At 40.4% G+C, this 22,795-nt stretch overlaps 1 protein-coding gene across 1 annotated transcript in view; it reads right to left on the reverse strand.

The window, feature by feature from the left end:
• Window positions 1–210: 210 nt before the first annotated feature.
• The window catches only part of LOC149139300 (uncharacterized), a 34,479-nt gene continuing 11,894 nt past the window's right edge, over window positions 211–22,795 (reverse strand). The window contains exons 3-4 of the mRNA XM_089450674.1: window positions 1,759–1,995; window positions 211–687 (exon numbers count right to left, since the gene is read on the reverse strand). Of these exons, the coding sequence (XP_089306800.1) occupies window positions 211–687; window positions 1,759–1,995 (714 nt within the window). The remainder of the gene's footprint in view (window positions 688–1,758; window positions 1,996–22,795) is intronic.

Raw genomic sequence — 22,795 nt, forward strand, 5'->3', positions numbered from 1 at the left:
CATGTTGAAGAAAATAAATATGAAGAGATCGAAAAAACATAACTAATTCATATTGAAACGCCTGTCTGCTTAAAGTATTGCTTGCAAAGAAAAACCAAAGATGATTCGTCCTTTTAACTAAAAAGGAAAAATTCCTCCATTTGCTCATACAATGCAAATGTACCTATACTGTTTGTTGAGAAATTGCTGCCATCCATGCTCTAAATGCCTTTAAAGAAGATAATCTTGGGGAGCAAATAAACAATAGCAGGGATATATGCCTTCAAGATTAAAATTGATGAACAGGAAGATTGCACCGAGAGTCTTATTCTTTCTGGTGAAACACATCAGAGTGAATCCATTCCATTCACTCAAGTCGACTGGAGGAGGCCATGCCCTTGGTTCGATTCTCACAACAAAGGAATCCACTTTAGGGCATGGCGTAAAATGCCTCTTGCTCACATCCATAAGGAGCTTGGTACTGGCCAGAAGATCCACATTGACAGCCAGGCGATTGAAAAGGGAATCACCAGGCTTTGCCACGAGGCGGTGGCCAAATTCCTTCTGAAGCATGAGGGTGGCACTTCGAAACTTGGGCATGGTGGACAAAAGCTTGAAGATGAGCGGAGATGATATCTGGTAAGGTATATTGGCTACACATATGTCAAAAGTTGGCAAGTCTGTTCGTAGTATGTCCCCTCGCACCAACTGTCCATAACAGAAAAGAAAAAGGAGATAGTCATATTAGAGAAGAGCAACTTTGATTTATCGTAATCCCAAAAATTAATAAGGTATCACCAAAGACAGCAATCACAAGGAACAAAAAAGGAATTGCAAGAGACAATTACGAAGACATCACAAGGGAACCTGCAAAGCACATAGCTTAGGCTAACCTTGCAGTAAACAGAATCTCTTTCCAGTGCATTTTCCTTGTAAATCTGGCAGAAATTTTGCCAGAATCTTGGAATTACAGGTTTGAATTGCATAAATTTAATACTGAGGTGCCCAATTGGACATAAGGGGGTAGGGAATCCATCTGCAACATCAAATTTGCAAAAAGAAGAAGTGTTTTATTGCCAAAATTGGCATTTTTCATTGCCAGACAGAAAGTGCAGTACGTTACAAGATTATGGCTTCCCAAAGCACACAGGTACTTCTAAGCATCATTAGATTGGAGAAAGGTAGTAACTGAAGAAAAGAAGGCTGCTATCACATAAGCATGAGGACTTCACCCCATAGCCAGTTTTCATCGCATAGGCATGAGAAATTCACCCTAAACCCAGTTTTCAGATTGGCAAAGATTTGAAAAAGTTTTAATGTATGTGGTATTTCACAAATAAACCTTCTTCAGTATTGTTGTCAATGTAGGATTTTTTTTTGGTTGATGTTTCCAGTTTACAAATGCAGCAAGCGCACCCTTCTCCATTATATGATTATCACGATGAACTGAAGTCAGGTCATGCAGAAAGCATGCCCATTTCCATTATGTGAATATCACAACGAACTATAGCAGGTTGACAACAGATATTCGAAAACATATGTCTCAGTGATTGTGGCAGAAGACCTACACCTTGCCCCATCCACATGGAGCCGGAGCCTGAGCCGCTGCTTACACAAGTGCATAGAAGCAACAGCTCATGAAGGGAAAACATGTCTCTGAGGATTTGAAACTTGGGGTGGGCATGAAGAGTCACAATCCATGTGGAATTGACATATTGTTAATGAGGTAAATAAGGTGAATGAATGTAAAAACAAGATGCAAAGGAAATTGGAACTCACCTCCAATCTCTGAGCCATTTCGGTCCCCTTTATGCGTTTGTGAACTACTTCGATCATCCGGGGATCGATCTCGACTACGATGACTCTGTGGGCGGCCTGCAGCAACTCTAGGGTTAGATTTCCAGTACCCGGGCCGATTTCTAGGACGGTATCGCTTTCTCTCATGTCCGCTTTCTCAACGATGGATTTGAGAACACCGGGATTTGTGAGAATGTGGGATTTGTGAGAATGTGCTGCCTGCTCAGTACAGCCTTGGGATCAATCAACTCCACCCATAGACAGTACAAGAAAAGCCCGCCAACAGGGTTAGTGGGACGCATGTAGCACTAGAGAGCCCGATTCAGCTGCCCTGATGAAACTATTCGATCTGCCAAATGAAACGCCTAAACCGTTTGGGCAACCCTTTTGAATCAACGATCAACGGCTGAAATTGTTGCAATCGTCTAACATATAATCATGTGGCTTACACGATGACAAGTAAGCAGAGAGGGGAGTTGATTTCAGAGGGAATACGACGTAATAAGAACTTGCATCATATGCACAATTAGAAAAAACAACTCAAAAGGAAACTGTTGTTTTTCAAATGGGAGTTTCTAAAATGGGACTTAAGTTTTAACATGAAAAGAAATTTACAAATTCAACATTCCTAAAATTCTAATTTTTTCATTCCTAAAATTCTAATTTCAGGAAAAATGAAATTTAAAAAAAAATTGACAATTTGACAGCACTTCTTAAAAAATTTTAAGATATTATTCCAATTTTTTTTTTAAATGACAAAAATCAATTTTTAAATTTTTTTTGACTGGTAAAATTTTCCTCTTACTTCTCTGACTTGCCAGAGACCCTTTGAAGGGCTCTGACGTGTTCAATTTTGATCCCTGATGGGGACCTGCTCAGGTATCATCTCTCGATGTTTCTCGCTATTATGCTACTTTTATTGATGATGCAATCAACAAAACCTGGATTTATTGTATTCGAAATAAATTTGATGTATTTGATACTTTCAAGAAATGGAAAGCTTTGGTTGAGAATGTGATAGGAAAAAGGTTGAAGTATCTCAGATTAGATAATGGAGGTGAATATTGCAGGAAAGAGTTTGAGAAGTATTGTTCATAATATGAAATTCGTAGAGAGAAGATAGTTCTAGGAACACCACAAGAAAAGGTGTGTCAGAAAGGATGAACATGAAAATCATGGAGCATGCAAGGTCCATGAGATTGCATATAGGATTTCCTTTACAATTTTGGGTAGATGCTGTAGATACTATTTTTTATTTAATAAATAGAAGGCCTTTGAGTTCCTTGGATGGTGGTATTCCAGAGGAGGCATGGATAGGTAAAAAGTTAAACTACTCACTTTAAATACTTTTGGTTGTGAAGCCTTTGTCCACATTAATAAAGAACATATATCAAAGCTTGAGGGAAAATCAAAGAAATGTACCTTTATTGAATATGGTGTTAATGATTTTGATTATCGCTTATATGATTATGAAAATCACAAAATCATTAGGAGCAGAGATGTCATATTCAATGAAAAGGTTTTGTATAAGGATCAGATGTAGGAAAAGAAACAGGAAAAAGAAAACATAAAATACATAGTGCTTGATGAGATCATAGAAAAAATAAAGGTGCCTAAAAATCATAATGATCAACAACCAGAACAACAACAACAAGCACTTCAAACACCTGAAAGTAGTGTTAAAAGATCTACCTGGGTAAGTAAACCCCCTGAACAATACTCTCCTTCATTATATTATGAATTGTTGACTGATTTTGGTGAAATAGAATGTTAAGAAGAAGCAATGAAGGTACGAAATAGGAAGAAGTGGGAGATAGCCATGAAAGAAAAGATTGACTCCTTGGTACATAACGAAACTTGGGACTTAGTGAACTTGCCTATAGGTAAAAAAAAATTGTAGAATAAATGGGTTTACAGGTTGAAGGAAGAAGATGGAGGTAGGTAAAGGTATGAAGCTAGACTTGTGGTGAAGGGGCTTGCACATAAAAATGGTCTAGACTTTGATGAAATATTTTATCCTGTTGTTAAAATGACTTCAATCAGAACTATTTGAAGTCTAGTAGAAGCCAAAGATTTGCATCTTTAGCAGTTAGATGTAAAGATGACTTTTCTCCATGGGGATTTGGAGGAAGAGATATATATGCAGCAACCACAAGGATATGAGGTCAAAGGGAAGGAGAAACTAGTGTGCAGGTTGAAGAAGAGATTGTATGGCTTAAAACAGGGTCCAAGATAGTGGTATCTAAAATTTGATAGGTTTATGTCTGAACAAGGTTATACTAGATGTCACTCTGATCATTGAGTTTATCTCAAAAGACAAAATGATGGCAGTTATATTATATTGTTATTGTATGTAGATGACATGCTTGTTGCAGGGTCTAACGTGTAGGAAATACCTGCGCTCGAAGGAAAATTGGAAAATTCATTTGCAATGAAGGATTTGGGTGCTACAAAAAAAATCCTTGGCATGAGAATAACTAGAGACAAGAAAAATCACAAATTAACATTGTCTCAGAGTGAGTACATACAAAATGTGTTGGAAAGATTTAATATGTAGAATGCAAAACCAATTACTACACCTTTGGCTATCCATTTAAAACTAAGTAAGGAGATGTGTTCCAAGACTCAGGAAGAGATGGATTATATGTCTAAAGTTCCATATGCATAAAAAATTGGAAGATTAATGTATGCAATGGTCTGCACAAGGCCTGATATTGCACATGCAGTGGGAGTTGTAAGAAAGTACATGAACAATCTAGGAAAAGAACATTGGATGGCAGTGAGTGGATTCTCAGGTATTTGAGAGGTACCACAAATCAAGCATTATCCTTTGGTGGTTCAAACATTTCTCTACATGGATATGTTGATGTAGATATGGAAGGTGATAGAGATAATGAGAGGAGCACCACATGGTATGTGTTTAATGTAGGTGGAACAACTGTCAATTGGGTTTCAAAATTGCAGAATGTTGTTGCACTTTCAACAACGGAAGCAGAGTATGTTGCTACTACAGAGGCTAGTAAAGAAATGATTTGGTTACAAAGGTTTCTGGATGAATTGGGTAAGAAGGAGCTGGGCAAGTTATACAGTGACAACCAGAGTGCCATTCATCTTGCAAAGAACTCAAAATTTCATTCCAAGACTAAAAATATACAACTAAAGTACCATTTCATATGTTTAGTGTTGGAAGATGGACAGTTGAAGTTGGAAAAGATAAACACTAGCCATAATCCTGCAGATATATTAACAAAAGTTGTAACCAAGGAGAAACTAAGATTCTGATCGGTTTCAATTGGTCTTCAAGTATGATGATGAATATGTGAAACATCTAGGTCCAAAGTTGAGTCATTTTCTAGTAAAATGACGCAGTGATGGAGTTGCTATCATCATTCTCCAAGTGGGAGATTGTTGGGTGTGGAGCCTGATTATCTTCTTTATTCAGAGGTCTTTGTTTGAGTCAGATGTTTACCCAAGGAATGCTATACACCCCTCCACCGGGGGGGGGGGGGGAGGGGACTTTTCCCCCCAACAGTGTTTGGGAGGGGCCATCCCCCCCGGCTGTGGGGTCTTGGGGCCAGCAGGGGTTTGACGAGAGCACCCCTGAAGCTAAAAATAGATGTAAAATTTCCTTGTAAAATATTGTAATTTTGTAGTCAATATGGTCTATTCACTAGGAAGATGATCTAATGGTAGAATTTATGTTTAATTTAGGATTTTTTTTCCTAGAAGGAAACCCCTCGTTATGTATGAGGGAATTGTATTGTGGCTGTATATATTTATATTCTGAGCGAGAAAGAGAGAGGAGACTGGGTGAGAGCGAAGAGGAAATTACAATGGATCTACTATAGGTTGTAGCTCTTCATTTTGCTGGATAATATAAAAGGAAGGACTAGATGTTTCTCCATGGATGTAGCCCAAATTGGGTGAACCGCATATATCTGTGTCTCTCTTGTTTTATGTGTTTTCTGTATTTGTGTTTCTGTAATATTTTATGTGTTCCATTGCTCTATAATATATAGTTTTCTAACATATCCTTATATGATCCTCTTTAATGACCTTTCCTTGATCCTTTTCTTCAATAGATCTTTAATGTACCTTTTTCTTCCTTCTTTTGCCTTAGTTCTGATACCATGTTAGAAAATCAGAAAGACAGAGTTATTTTCTTATGTTGACAATTACTTGTGATATTATTATGTTCTTATTAAATTTCTAATGTTCTTATTTTATCTTTGTTTCATCAAGAAATTATCAAAAGAAAAACATGAATATTAGGGACATCAAATGTAGGCAGACAACAAGGGATAAAACTCATATATATGGGAAAAACCAGCCAAGAACTCTTCCTTCAATAATTCAAGTTGAGACAGACCAAGACCCTATACCAAAAAACTTTCCTCCTCCACCAAGTCAACCTTCCAAGATGATATAGTAGTCTCTTCTTATCCAACAACTCTAACCCAACAACAATCCAGAAATTTGATTTCCGAGTTGCAGAATTTTGGCCCCCTTCTAGCAGCTGCACAACTTCACAAGTGTGGAAAAGAGAGAAAATTTCAACTTCTTATGCTTCTAGGAGACCACCTTCTCCTTAGCTATCCTTCTTTCTCCTCTTCCTTAAAATTCACACTTTTTCTAGCCCCAAAAGTTGTAAATCGAATTTGTTGTGAGTGAGCGAAAAATGAGGTCGAGTGGCTTCCTTTACATAGTGATTGTTGAGAAATAACAACAAGAAATTCTAGTTTAATTTGTCCTTGAATTAAATTGTGAATTAAAATGAAATTCTATTCTCATAACAACTTGTAAATAGTTAATTAAGTTTAATTAACTTAATTAGCTTAGGAATTTCGAGTTGGAAGTCTTTCTATAGCCATGTATATGTTCTCTCTAAATTTTAGGGGTCCAATATGAGTTTACTGAGTTATGGTCAGTTAAATTGGTTCTAACTGTTTGTGGAATTAATAGAGGACTAACAATTAGTTGGTGCATTGGTGCTTCCACAAGTGTTACTCTAGCTAACTGAAGATTCCCTCATGAGAAACTCATGCATGTCAATTAAGAGAAAGACCCAGTCTAGACTAGAGTGCAGGGACAATGTACTGTAAGTTGTGTGATTTACTGAGTTGTAAATATCATGCATGCAATCAGAGAAGGACCTATGTTTGGATTGCCCAGTTTTGGAAGCATAAATTCCCTTTAAATACAAGCTATTAATCCTAGGAATTTCATAAGGAAATAGGGGCATAGCAGGCAATGGAAATTGGCTAAGTGTTGGCTAATAGTGAGCTTGTGAGGTAGAGAGTTGATATGCTTTTGCGGAATTGTTCTTGTGAGAACAAGATTTGTATCTTCACTCATATTTCTAATTTGATGCAATACACATAGGTAGGGTTTTGAGCTGTGGCTTTCCCTAGGAAAACTTATTGTGTATTGGTGGAGAAAGAGTTGGGAAAGAAGGTTAAAGCTCTACAAAGTGATAACAGTGGTAAGTATGTCTCAAACAAGTTTAATAACTTCTATGCAACGGAAGGGATTAAATGGAGTTGACGACACCCCATAACCTTTAACAGAATGGGGTGGTCAAGAAGAAGAAAAAAAGAATAGTAGGGGTAGCGAGGGCGATGTTGTAGAATTAGGGTCTCCCACTAAACTTGTGGGCTGAGGCATGCAACAAAACTATTTATGTTCAGAACTGTAGCCCAGATCAGATACTTGGGATGAAGACACCTGAGGAGGATTTTTCCACTAAGAGGCTAGATGTTGGTCACCTTAGGATTCTTGGGTCATTAGTATATTTCCATGTGACCAAAGATGCAAGGAAGAAGCTTGAGCCAACCAAAAAGTTGTTATCGGGAAATCTAGTGTCCACTCGGAGCTGCTAGTCCCACTAAGACTGGTAGCTATCTTAGAAACAAACAAACTAAAACTACTTTTGTTTCCTTTTATGAGAAGTAGATAATAGTGGAATGAAGGACACCAACCTCATTCTTGCGCTTGGTTCCTTGCTCAATTCCTCTCCCTTCTGACGGATCCTTGCCGCTTCTCCTTCATCTACCCAGCTTCATAGAGAACCTGTGGAATGAAAGCAGCATAATACTATCGAAGAACAGAGATCTACAATTATAAACAATATAGGACCAGATGTATATTGACCACACAAATGCATATATCATCAAACATACAAGAATGTGGAGGAAAACTTGAATAACTTTATTAATATCAAGAATAGCAAAGAGGATTACAACCAATTGTTCTAACCCAACGTCATCCTCCAGCATGAAAGCCCTTCTTTCACCTCATGAAAAGCTTAGATCACCCAACACTATGATATTCCAACAAGAAACCAACAACAATTCCTTACAAGATACAAAATTCCAGCCTCTGGATCTCTGGGATGAGGGATCCATATATAGATGATTGCAGGGGGGTGAGTCAGCTTCTGGGATTTCGATTAGTGTCCTCTCTCTAATAGTTATTGATTCCAATTGGAGATTGATGATCTCTTACTCATCCCTGGGCGAATTCAAAGAGGCAAGTGTCACATGAGAAGTTTCTGGAAGATTCCATGATCATCCACCTCGAAAACTGTCTCTGCCATTTGTCCACTCTCGCCCATCGCACCCCATAGAAGGGATTTTCAGTATGCATCGCACCTCCCGTGTGCATTAGGTGGGATGCATCGCACTTTGACCATGGAGCAGGTGAGATGGTCCAGTTTTGACCAGTTCTGAGCAGTTTTTCATGGAGAACTTCTGGGAGATGATGTAATTAGCTGACCTTGTTCTTTTAGGGTATGGAACAACACTTTTAGGGACTTAGGAGCCCTTGGTTTATGGACATGTTTGATTGGGGTTGCAGTGCCCAAAAATGTCTATAACAGTTGCCCCCTAAAGCATGAGGTCATTAATCTTTTAATGTCGGGTGAAATGCTTTATCATGAGGATCCGAAGTTTTTTCGAAGCTGGAAGGTGACCTGTAATAAGATACAATACAATACATTATCTTCATAATATTTTTCATGATCTAGCTGAGGCGGGCATTCCCATGCTGAGCTTTATAAATTCATTTTCATGTACATAAGACAGACAACCGTCTGTTTGGGAGACTGATGATTCTAATAGAGTAATCATCCTTTGATTCGGATGGTCATCTTTGTAGCAACAATGTACATTTGATGTCTTTATTTTCCTGAATATATCGTAGCCCAGATGGATGAAACTAGATCCGGGGTCTTCAAACTCGTTCAATCTTCACTCGGAGTACAAGTCGATCCATGTGAAAGATGTTCTGGAGTCGAACATGGAAAGACATCGTCTGATTACTAGCCAATGATGTAAGCTGTTAACAGGCGCGAGAGGAATCACCGATAATGATGATGACCCTCAAGGTACTACAGTACAATTCGCGTGGTGTGAATAAGGGACTTGGCGTTGAACACCGCGCAAAATCTTTCGGTCGAAGGCCATTGATGTAAACCTGTCGCCAGAAGTGAGAAACTTGCCATTGAGGTATGCAAGCTTCAAAGTACTGAAAGGGTTGTTCCTAAGTCGACTTCTTGGCTAATGAGCTGATGTCAACAAGAAGTGACCTGCCGTAGGAGGGCCTTAATGAATCCCACATCTATGACATGGAATAGAGTAAATGATTTTGGAGGTGAAAACGATATGATGATACAGGGTTCAGGGTGGCAGTCATGAAAGAATGGAGCATGAATGTATTGCAGCGGATGAGACACATGTGAATTCTCTGAGTGACTTCTCTTGAACATACCAGCGACACTGACATGGATTGGTAGTGTTAACCCCAAATATGGATGGTGTGATGGACCAATGGTGATATGACCAGTGAACGGAACAACCCAACCCGATTCGAATGCGGAGTGAAAGTGTCATGTTCAAGAGCGACTTGCTACCAATAAAGTTTCTTCAAGTTTTCTTCCCAATTTTTCCCCAGTCATTGCTGACTAGTACCTCTTTATTTTTGTCAAGCTTGAGGAGGATAACATATCCTTGTTCTATAATTTTCCCTTCGGGCAAACCCATCGCTATATTTTAATGAGCCTAGCGACAGTGAAACTCGTTCTTGTCTGTATGGACAAGTTTGTCGCTATTCGGTTTTAACAAGTTTAACGACAAAGATAACTTGGTCCTTTTCAATTTTAGAGAGTCTGAAAGGGATGTAAAGGAAACTCCAATAATCCTTTTTGGTCATATAATCCCTTAAGTTTGAAAAAGTATAAAATAATACAAAAGGGATGAATTTTCGGTAATTTTAACGCGCCGAACAAAACAAGCGCTCGATCTTTTTGTGTAATAATCCCTCGGGTCCAAAAAGATTAAAATATAGAAGAGGGATAGCACTTCCGGTCACTTTAACGAGCTGGAGAGGCCAATCGCTTGGCAATCTTTTCATGTTTTATGAGTCAGGTGAAAAGAGCTTAAAGGAGACTCGTTTTTGAGGAACGAGTGATAATTTCGGGTAGCAGCTGATTCCAGGTAAGTTTTGGAATTTTCCAATCACGGCAGTGTCACAAGGATGGCTAACAAGATCACTCTTCGCAGCTGTTCCTCAAAAGGGGTAAACAATCAAATGGAGGTGAATGATCGGCTAAAACAGAGTGGAGGTGATGATGAGAACACGAACAGGGCTCAAAAGCTGATGATAATGCATTCACAAGGTTATTTACCGGAAATTGGTTCATTTTTTTTAAATGAGCTTAAACTCTGGGGGAACATTTGCTCATTGCTTATGTTTAATTTTTAACGAGCTTGAACTCCACATAAAAACTACTCATGCCAGTCGTATAATAAGGATATCTCATCTAAGATGCCATTTTTTTATGGAGCTTGCACCTTTCAAAGCTTTGCCCCGGATCCTTTCTTTATGCAAGTTAGGAATGACCAATCCTACAAGTTTAAAGGGTTGAGAAACTACAAACTATGAAAATAAATGGTCGCTCTTCGCTTGCATGCAAAACGGTTTGCATGCCCCCAGGTATAGTGAAAAATTTCCAGGTTACCATATAGAAGTTCCTGCTTTCGCAAGATAGTTTCCATCCACACTGCAGATAGAAACACTTCCTGGCTTAGTCAATATGGAGCAGGGTGGTTCTAAATCCCAACCTCCTAACCTTGACGAAGGAATCTTATTCTGGTCCAATTCCGGATGGGTATCAGACCAGTCATTTTCCTTCGCGGAAACCTACTCTATACCTAGAGTTTCCCTACCGGAGCAGGCCAGGGTGCATGCCCCCTGGGATTCAGTCATGTCCTCCCGAATCACTCGCGCTCATTAGGTGGATGGACTAGAGATTGATGAGACATTCCTTGCATGAAAAGACCATTTAGGGATGGTATTTGACTATTAGCTATGTGTGAACCGGGAAACGACAGCTGGTCTACGAGCTTGACCACTCTGCTTTCGTGGGGAGAACACATTACTCTAAAGAGTGAGGAGACAATGGCTCCCATGCTATAAATATAGTCGCGTCCAAGGAGTAGATTGTAATATAAAGGCCCTTGGACTACCATTACGTTTAGATGAACGATTTTCCTTCTCAATGTTATGGGCACATTGGGAAGGATCCCTAACGGTCGACTGGTTCCTTTGTCGAAGCCTGTCAGATTTCTCATCTCAGGCAGAAGCAGTGGCGAACCAAGCGCTTCCCAAGCAATTGAGGAAAGGATACTCACAGAAACCCATTCTTCTATGATAGTATCGACCATGATCATTTTGTAAGCTTGTACAATGATTCAGAATGGTACATTGGCCGGTACCTGGGGTCTACCTAGTAGATTCCAATCGAAAGATGTTAGGATATTCCGACACATAGGATATAGTTAAGTTCAACTTGGTCTAGTATAGAGTTAGGTTAGAGTTAGGTAAAGTGTGTTTCTTTACCGTTGTACATTTTGTAACTTACAATCCGACGGTCACGATATGTAGTGATCCGACGGTTCACTCTCACCTCGGTATTACCGACACTTGATCCGTGGCTTGACACCCGATTGGTCCATGAGTTCTATTTAAAGCGCATGGAGGGTCATTGTTCGGGTAATCCGTGCATGAGAGAAGCTTATGTAAATTTTCATTCTTTGATTAATAAATTGTCTGTACCCACGTTGGGACAGGCCGTGGACTGTTTCCCTCCTTGCACTCTGAGGGTTTTAACCACGTCAAAAATACTGGTGTATTGATTTGAGATCTGGTTGTGAGCGGTGTCCTCTTGGTATTCTTTCTGAGGAACTTACCCTGTAAATTCCTACATGGTATCAGAGCTATTTGAGGGCCGCGTCCGTTGGTGATCCAAATCTGAAGCCGGTAGAACTGCATGCGGCTGTCGTTTCCTAGATCTGCTGTTTCTGACTGCTTTCGGGCCGAGAGGACTGCTCTGTTGCGTTCGGAGCATCTGTTTCAGTGAGGAACCCCTTTCGTTTCACGCGAAAAGGTTTCCGGTAGCCCTAGCTGCGTCATTTTTCAGATCGGGAGGTATACAGTGTTTTTTTTTGCAGTTTACTGTCATTTTCTCTCTGCTTATTTCGGTTTCGGTTTATTTAGCCTTTTTTTTCCGGATCTATACCTTTCATTTCTGCGTATGCTCTTTGCCCTGCGACTCTGTGCGATCTGGGCAAATCAGAAACAGAAAGAAAGGATTTTTCTCATGCGTATGCTCTTTTCCCTGCACCTTAGTGTGATCTCGGAAAATCAGAAACATTGAGAAAAATATTTAGTTTTTCGGCTAAAAGCTAACTTTGAGATTTTTTTTAAAATTTCTAGTTTTTTTGGCTAAAGCTAACTTCGAGCCATAAGGTTCGTTTTTCTTTGGATATTCGTGTTGGGTTTTGTGTTTTGTGTTTTGTAGGGGAAAAGAGTCTTCCCAAGGCAAGCACGCAAATCGAGGCCCCCCCCCTCTCTCTCTCTCTCTCTCTCTCTCAAATATTTTGTATAGATCAATTGGTTCAAAGACCTTTTAAGAGAGTAGAGGTCTTGGGTTCAAGTCTCCATTTTGTGGGGGCGGATTTTTTCATTCCCGCACATTCGCGCACTTTGCCGGCAACGTCAACAATTTTTTTTCAAAAAGCCATAACTTCTTCATCCGGAAGCCTTTTTCAGAGCCGTTTTTTTTAAAACCGCCTATTTTTTCGAGATCTATCCATTGGACCACTTACTTTCAGCATCTTCAGCTTCAGTTGTTTTTCAAAAAATGGAAAGTCCATGCCAAGTCATTCTTGACAGCACTAACTACTTCCAATGGGTAGCCTACATGGGAGATTTACTTAGAAGTAAAGGTCTCTTCAGAATAGCCACAGACCAAGAGAAGAAACCCAAAGATGAAGACAAGGCCGAAAAATGGGAAAATAGACAAGATCAAGCACGTGGTTTGATAGGAATGTCTGTTTCTCCTGATCTTAGATTCCACATTGCAGAAATTGAAACTCCTCATGAAGCATTAGAAAAACTTGCTAAAGTTTTTGGGATTAAAAATGAAATTAGAGCCCATCAACTTGAGAATGAGTTGCTTACTTTGGATCCTAATAATTTTTCTTGCATTGAAGATTTCTTGTCCAAATTCAAGACCCTTAGATATCTCTTGGAAGGTGTTAAAGTTAAGAAAGAAGATGGTAACCTTATTTATTCCATCCTTACTAAGTTGGGACCAGCCTACTCTGTATTTGTTTCCACTTTCCATTCTACCAGGGAAGCTTTCATTTGTCAAGGCAAAGACTACAAGCCCCCTTCCTTTGACTCCTTTTGTGATTCCTTAATAAGAGAACAAGAAAAACTCTTACACCTTGGTCTTCTTAATCTTGGAAACTCTTCCTCGAAAGCGTTAGCCGCCCAGCAGCAACCAAATTCAAAGAATCCTAAGAAGTCTTATCCTCAAAGGAATGGTCCTAAACCAACTCAGCCTCAAGATGAAAGATCATTTCAGCAATATGACAAGACCAATAAAAACAAATGGAAGAAGACTGACAGACATTGTAACTTTTGTAATCGAGATGGCCACTTAGAATCTAAATGCTTTAAGAAGATGGAAGCCTTGGAAGCCGCAATGAAGAAACATAACATCCATCTGGAGCCTACTTCAACTTCAACTTCCGGAACGGCACTTTCTGCATGTCATCGTCAATCATCTCAGTCTGGTTATGCATTAAATGTATCTTCTTCTTCTTCTCATTCTCATGAGTGGCTCATTGATTCTGGAGCCTCTTGTCACATGGCCAAAAACCAAGCCATGTTTTCTTCTTTAAATGATTGTAACACCAAAAATATATATGTTGGTGATGATAGATCTCTTAATGTTGTAGGGACTGGAACTGTTCATCTAGACAATGGTCAGTTCAATGATGTATTATGTGTTCCAAACTTATCCTGCAACCTTCTATCTGTCTATCAGATAACTCATTCAGGTGAAGGTAAAATTGTTGAATTTTCACCTCATGATGTTGTAATCAAGGATCTAAAAGATCCTAAACAGATTCTAGCTACTGGTCTTGCTGATGATTCCAAAAGGTTGTATAAGTTTCACAACTTTGGGTCATCCCATCTTCCCTCAGTATTTGTTGCTCATAATGATGAAGTGAGCAAACTTTGGCATGAGCGGTATGGTCACTTAAACTATCGCTCCCTTCAGCATCTATGTAAAGAAAACATGGTGACAGGTCTTCCTATGGTATCTTGCAAAGATGGTGTTTGTTCCGGATGTGTACTCGGAAAACATCATCGGGACAGTTTTGACAAACGTGCCTCTTGGCACGCCTCAGCCCCTTTACAGCTTGTGCACAGTGATTTATGTGGTCCTCTTCCTGTTGCTTCATTCTCTGGCTGCAAGTACTTCTTAACTTTCATTGATGATTTCTCCAGACGCACTTGGGTATACTTCTTAAAACTCAAGAGCGAAGTATTTACCATCTTTTTGGCCTTCAAAGCATTCGTTGAAAAACAATCTGGACATCAAATTCTTAAGCTAAGAACTGATAATGGTGGAGAATATGTTAAAAATGCATTCATCAACTTTTGCACCGAAAATGGAATTCAAATGCAACATACTGTTCCATACACTCCACAACAAAATGGTGTAGCTGAAAGGAAAAATCGCACCTTAAAGGAAATGGCTAATTGTATGCTGCAATCTAAAGGACTCAGTCTTAGTTTTTGGGCCGAAGCAATTAATTGTGCAAATTATATAATCAATCGCACTCCTACTAAGGTTCTAGAGAATATCACTCCAGAAGAAGCTTGGAGTTCCATTAAACCAGATGTAAGTCACTTTCGTGTGTTTGGAAGTGAAGCATGGGCCCATATTCCAGATGAAAAGCATAAAGCCTTAGAACCTAAGAGTGAGAAATGTACTTTTGTTGGATATTCTGAAGATGTAAAAGGCTATAGACTTATTCCATTTAAGTCCAAAAATGTTATCATTAGAAGAGATGTAAAATTTGATGAAAATAAATCGGCCTGCGAGCCTAGTCCGGCGGATGTGCCACCTCTTCCTATCTCTTCTATCTTTGAAAACATTTCTTCTTCTGATGATGAAAGCGAGGATGATAATCCTTCCCCACCTTCTCAGGATCCTCAACTTCCAAGATGGGTCCGTGCTACTCGGGATGCAGCAGGTGATCTTGCCGGTGATCCTACAGATCAGCGACGTACACGTTCTCAGTTTGAAAGAGCCTCTTCTTTACTGGCTCAAGCTCCAGTAAATCATGATCCTGACACTTTTGCAGAAGCTTCAGGCCATCCACATTGGGAAACAGCTATGAATGAAGAATATCATTCATTGATGACAAATGATACATGGGATCTTGTTCCTCTACCAAAGGGACGCAAACTTGTTAGATGCAAATGGGTTTACAGAACCAAGTATGGACCAGATGGGAAAGTTGATAAACATAAAGCTCGTCTAGTTGCTAAGGGCTTTTCACAGGTTGAAGGCATTGACTACACTGAAACCTTCTCTCCAGTTGCCAAAATGAACTCTATCCGCCTTGTTCTTTCCCTTGCTGCCTCTTTAAAATGGGAAGTCCATCAAATGGATGTTAAATCTGCCTTCTTGCATGGTGACTTGCAGGAAGAAATCTATATGGAACAACCCATTGGCTTCATACAAACAGACTCCAGCCTCGTTTGTCGACTTAAGAAATCCCTTTATGGCCTCAAGCAAGCTCCTCGAGCTTGGTATGCCAAAATGGATAGCTTTCTTTTAGAATCTGGCTTTTCTAGGTGTCATTCTGACAATACTGTCTACACCAAGAAAGTGGGCAACTCTCTCATCATCCTTGTTCTTTATGTTGATGATCTTATTCTTACTGGTAGTGATCCCAACCTTATAAACCATGTGAAGTCCAGCCTTAAAAAGAAATTTGAAATGACAGACTTAGGACACTTACACTATTTTCTCGGTCTTCAAGTCTTGCAATCCCAAGAGGGTATTTTCCTTTCCCAGTCCAAGTATGCTTGTGATATTCTTCGTCATTTTCACATGGAAGACTGTAAGCCAGCCACTTCTCCCTTTCAGTCTGGAGTCAAACTTTCAGTCTCTTGTACTTCTCCTGAAGTTGATGCTACCTTATACCGTCAACTTGTCGGAAAACTCTTGTATTTAACCCATACTCGTCCTGATCTTTCCTTTGCTGTTGGCCTTGTTGCTCGTTTTATGCAAAACCCCCGTGAAAGTCATTGGAAAGCAGCTAAAAGAATACTTCGTTATGTTCGAGGTACAGTACAGTTTGGGATTCATTACAGTGCCAAAGCAGCTCCTCTGTTAGTTGGTTTCACTGATTCTGATTGGGCTGGTGACCTTGATGATCGGAAGTCTACTGCCGGTTATGTCTTCACTCTTGGTTCAGGACCTATTACATGGGCTTGTAAGAAACAGGCTGCCATTTCTCTTTCATCAGCAGAAGCAGAGTATCGTGGTGCCGTGGAAGCTAGTAAGGAAGCCTTGTGGCTTCGTCAGATCCTATCAGAGTTTGGCTTTGAGCAGCAGCATCCAACCACACTTTGGTGTGATAATCAAAGTGCCATTCAGCTATGCAAAGATCCAGTCCAGCATCAGCGCAGCAAACACATTGAACTACACATGCACTTCATCAGAAAGCTCATTCATGACCATGTTCTTGAAGTGCAATATTGTCCAACAGATGATCAGGTTGCAGACATCTTCACAAAGGCTCTCACAGAGGCGAAGTTCACTAAACTTCGATATATGCTTGGAGTTCAGGAAGTTGTCACTAAGGGGGGATAGGCTCTAGTGCCTCCTTCCTTCTCCTATTGTGTCATATTTGTAAATCCTTCAATCCTATCCCAAGTTGTTCTTAAGGGGGGATGTTAGGATATTCCGACACATAGGATATAGTTAAGTTCAACTTGGTCTAGTATAGAGTTAGGTTAGAGTTAGGTAAAGTGTGTTTCTTTACCGTTGTACATTTTGTAACTTACAATCCGACGGTCACGATATGTAGTGATCCGACGGTTCACTCTCACCTCGGTATTACCGACACTTGATCCGTGGCTTGACACCCGATTGGTCCATGAGTTCTATTTAAAGCGCATGGAGGGTCATTGTTCGGGTAATCCGTGCATGAGAGAAGCTTATGTAAATTTTCATTCTTTGATTAATAAATTGTCTGTACCCACGTTGGGACAGGCCGTGGACTGTTTCCCTCCTTGCACTCTGAGGGTTTTAACCACGTCAAAAATACTGGTGTATTGATTTGAGATCTGGTTGTGAGCGGTGTCCTCTTGGTATTCTTTCTGAGGAACTTACCCTGTAAATTCCTACAAAAGAAACAACTAGGTTGCTTGGAGGTGGGACTGGATAGATGGCAGGATATGACTCTGACGAACTTCCTTCCTGCGGTAAAGGAACGGGTAGACTGATCCCATGTTCATCGAATTCTGTGTTTATGAAAATAATTTGGACGGTGTCATTCTCATTCTCTTCGGTGATTGTGTCATCTGAAGATGGACCTTCCGAAGACAAGACCGGGTCAACTACTGCCTCAATCCTTTGACTTTCGTCTGGTATGGATTCAGCGGGTTTATCTTCAATGGCAGATGCTTCGACTGACCACAATGGCGTGTCGGTCGGATTTTCAACTAGCGACGGACTCGGCAAGAGTTTCTTATATCCAGGAGGAAGCCGTAGCGGTGAAGCCAGATGGTCATCCAAAACTCTTTTAGCTTCGTATAGGAAGGGACAACGGTGGACGGCGTGATCCCCTTCACACAATTTACAAGGAAATTTACATTTCCTTTTTTGTCCAAATGCTTCGCTTTCACTAAGTGATGGTGTACTTTCAACATGGTATTCAGAGGTTGATGACACCAGGTTGTGCAAACGAGGAGACGAGTCCCTTAAGATCCGAGGGATGCAGGGACAATCTCGGTGATAGTGGTCTCCTTTGCAAATGACACATGGAGATTTAGGCTTAGATGGTGCAATGTGTGGATTTTCACTAGACGACACCTGGCTACCCCTTTTCGCCTTTGGATCCTTCTTCTTCTTCTTTTTCTTCTACTTCCCCTTCTTCTCCTTCTTAGTTACTTGATTTTGGGCCTTACCAGCTTCATCAAGCGAAGAGGAGGGAGGAGAGGGAGAATCGGATGAAGTAGAAGGTTGGGGGGTAACTCTAGTATCATCTAGTTGCTAAATTTATTGATTAGGATTGCGGTATTCTGAACGACGGAGGTCGAGAAGAGCCATACGGGCAAGCCAATTGTCAATCCTGGAAGCAACAATGTGGCCATATGGGGTGCACCAACATCTCCCCAAGAGGAGAAAGGACTAGGATTTCCTCCAAGGGGAAATCCTTGGTTGGTGGGCTCCATTTTCTCAACCTAAGAACAACGAGGGAACAGTGATGTTATTCCAATTAAAATAAATTTTAGACGCTTTGACACAGTTTTTTCAGTTTTTAAGAGTCGAGAAAAAAAAAGATGACTCTAGTCGCCTTTGATTTTTAATGAGCCTGGAGTGACAAGTGTTTAGATGGACCTTTTCCTTTAAGGAGTCTGAAGAGGAATGAAAGAGACTACTCTGGAAATCTAGACAGAGGGATTACCAAACCAATCGCAAAACTGCAGAATACTTTTTACGGTACGGCAGTCAATCTTCCCGAATGCTGTGTTCAGTGCATTGCGATCGATAGGGCGGCAGACACGGCTTCCTATGGATAAAGGATATAGCCTATTATGGTCTCCCAATATATACTCGATGGTACATGGGAGCACAAGTCCATACTGGCACTTATCGTCTCAAAGAGGAGGAATCACCCAACCAACAGTGAAAGCGACAGTTACCAGGCTTTACGACGCGGAATACGTCTCTAGCCTAAACTTCTAGATGTTGTGCGTTAGGTTCCAAAGCGTTTTTAGGTTCATTAAATTTATTTTACAGTTGATCTTTCTTAAGAAATTTGCCTTTCAGGTTCACCGCGTGATGTAGATGTACAATTCCTAAAATGCAATCTAAGATGATAAACAATCATTTAATCTTCTTTTTGCAATGAAAATCCTAGCTACTAAAGAAAGAGAGATGATATTCTTTCAACATAGAGCAGAGAGCACACACTAGATGCACTGTCCTAAATCAAACCAGCAAGCAGTCTAAATGCAAATGCACATGCATGTATTTGTTTTCAGATTTCTTAATGTTTGAATGACAAGAAGAATGCTAAGTACAAATCTGAATTATCTTTTCAAAGCGACAGTACTAACAAATTTCTCTTCAAAACCGAAAGGAAGATAATGACGACACTTTACTATTTTGAATTGAAAACTGCTTTTGACACTTGAAAAACTACTAATTCAAATCAAATACAAGAGTAACTATATAATCGACCATCAAGAACAATAGAATTCAACTATGCTACTACTTTGCAAAAGAGAACTGAAAATGGCGGAAAATACATAAAAACATTCACAGTTCTTTGCACAATGGAGGCGGAATGATGGAAAGGAAGGGGGTTTCAACAATGGTATACTGATCAGAGATAGCAAAACTTCTGAATAGAGCTGAAGAGAGTGAAAACAAGAACCAAAATCTGAGAGCAGAAGAGGCTCTGTCTGATCAGCGCACCTGTAACACAGGGAAAGTGCGATGCAACACACCTACTGCACACGGGAAGTGCGATGCATCCAGATTCCCAAGAGTAAAAGGTGTGATGGTCCAGGGACGAGACTTCAACTGGGTTCCAGGTCACAGTTTGCAGCTCAGTTAAGGGATTTAGGCCGAGCAAGTAATGTACAGTAAACAGAAATCACAGGGGATGATCTAATGAGATTACTAGAGCCACCACTAGGGCAATTAGAAAGTTTGCAAATCGATTGTTCAGTTTATAAACAAAACCCGAAGATAGACTGAAGCAGAATTGATCTACTTTGCACTTGCATAGCAAATGCAGTTCGAAGGCTAGCTGGCTTGACTTCAGGATCTGTCTGTAAGTTTATAAAACAAACAAATATAGACAAACAAACAATCTATTCGCTCCCCAGCGGAGTCGCCATTTTGTTATCGGGAAATCTAGTGTCCACTCGGAGCTGCTAGTCCCACTAAGACTAGTAGCTATCTTAGAAACAAACAAACTAAAACTACTTTCATTTCCCTTTATGAGAAGTAGATAAGAGTGGAATGAAGGACACCAAACTCAGTCTTGCGCTTGGTTCCTTGCTCGATTCCTCTCCCTTTTGATAGATCCTTGCCACTTCTCCTTCGTCTACCCAGCTTCACGGAGCACCTATGGAATCAAAGCAGCATAATACTATCAAAGAACAGAGATCTACAATCATAAACAATATAGGACCAGATGTATATTGACCAGACAAATTCATATATCATCAAACATACAAGAATGTGGAGGAAAACTTGAATATCTTTATTAATATCAAGAATAGAAAAGAGGATTACCAATTGTTCTAACCCAGTGTCATCCTCCAGGATGAAAGCCCTTCTTTCACCTCATGAAAAGCTTAGCTCACCCAACACTATGATATTCCAACAAGAAACCAACATCACTTCCTTACAAGATACAAAATTCCAGCCTCTGGATCTCTGGGATGAGGGATCCATATATAGATGATTGCAGGGTGGTGAGTCAGGTTCTGGGATTTTGATTAGTGTCCTCTCTATGATAGTTCTTGATTCCACTTGGAGATTGATGATCTCTTACTCATCCCTGGGCGAATTCAGAGAGGCAAGTGTCACAGGAGAAGTTTCTGGAAGATTCCATGATCATCCACCTCGCAAACTGTCTCTGCCATTTGTCCACTCTCACCCATCGCACCCCATAGAAGGTATTTTCAGTATGCATCGCACCTCGGGTGTGCATTAGGTGGGATGCATCACACTTTGGCCATGGAGCAGGTGAGATGGTCCAGTTTTGACCAGTTCTGAGCAATGTTTCATGGAGAACTTCTGGGAGATGATGTAATCAGCTGACCTTGTTCTTTTAGGGTACGGAACAACACTTTTAGGGACTTAGGGGCCCTTGGTTTATGGACATGTTTGATTGGGGTTGCAGTGCCAAAAAATGTCTATAACAAAAGTTAGGAATATTTTTGGTGTACGCTGATACACCTCACAACTATCGAGTGTACTTTCCAACCAACAGGATGACAGTGGTTCGAAGGGATGTCAAATTCAATGAGGAGAAGGCCATGCAAGTTTCCCTTGAGAGGGAGCTTCAACTACATGCGGTTGAGGAGATTTTAGCTCCTAAGGTTGAGGAGCCTCATATTGATGTGGATCAGCCACATGTAGAGGAACCGGGAATGGAGACATCCACTCAGGAAGAGTCTTCCAGAGATGGGAGAAAGCGCACTAGAGAGGCGGATAGATTGTTGTCGGATGCTAGAGAGAATGTGGGAGCACCCACATCACAACATATTCAGATGAGGTCACCTGACAAGTACACTGGATACATGGCTCTTATGAGTGGATGTGTGACAAAGCCATCTTCCTTTGAGGAAGTAGTGCAACAACCGATTCGGGTTGATGCCATGGTGGAGGAGTATGAATCCATAGTTTGTAACAATGTTTGGGATGCGGCCCTGAGACCGGAGGATAAGTCCGTGGTGAGCTCCCGTTAGCTTTACAAGGTAAATCAAGCTACAGATGGTAGTGAGGAGAAGCATAAGGCTATATTTGTGGCCCGTGGCTTTTCACAGCCAGAGGGGATTGACTATGATGAGACCTTTTCTCCTATTGAAAGGTACTCATCGATCATATCTATATTGGCAACATCAACGCAAAAGGGTTGAAAGATACATCATATGGATGTGAAGACAACCTTCCTTAATGAAACGATTAAGGAAGATGTATACATAGAACAACCCGAAGTTTTTGAAACCTTTGACCATGAGTTGCATGTGTGCTGGCTCAAGAGAGAATTGTATGGGCTAAAGCAAGCACCTCATGCTTGGTACACTAGGATATACAACTACTTCACCAGGTTGGGCTTCACGAAGAGTGAAGCAGATGAAAATCTGTACCATATAGTGGTGTAAGGTAAACTATTGATCATTGTACTTTATGTTGATGATCTCATATCGACCGGTGATGATCAATTGATAATATCTTGCAAGGAGGACCTTGCAAGAGAGTTTGAGATGAAGGAATTGGGGCTCATGCATTACTTTATGGGCATGGACATATGGCAGGATGATGGGGAGTTGTTTGTGTCTCAAGGCGAGTATGCCAACAAGATACTCAGGAGGTTCCACATGGAGAGTTGCAAGCCTATGGAGAATCCTCTAGCTAATAACTGGAGGAAGAAGGGTGCTGCTTCGAGAGAGTTGCTGGAAGCTACTATTTACAGGCATCTTGTGGGTTCACTCATGTACTTGGTGAACACACGACCAGATTTATGCTATGCAGTTAACCAACTTAGTCAAGTGATGGTTAGGCCTACCAAGTTGTATTGGAAGGTGGCAAAGCATGTATTGAGATACCTCAGGGGCACTACTCAGTACGAATTATGGTACATATAGATAAAGGGGGTGAAGATTCAAGGCTTCACCA

Source organism: Pinus tabuliformis, chromosome X (genome assembly GCF_031772625.1).
Source record: "Pinus tabuliformis cultivar Carrire ecotype Pingquan chromosome X, CPIR1, whole genome shotgun sequence".
Classification (NCBI taxonomy): domain Eukaryota; kingdom Viridiplantae; phylum Streptophyta; class Pinopsida; order Pinales; family Pinaceae; genus Pinus; species Pinus tabuliformis.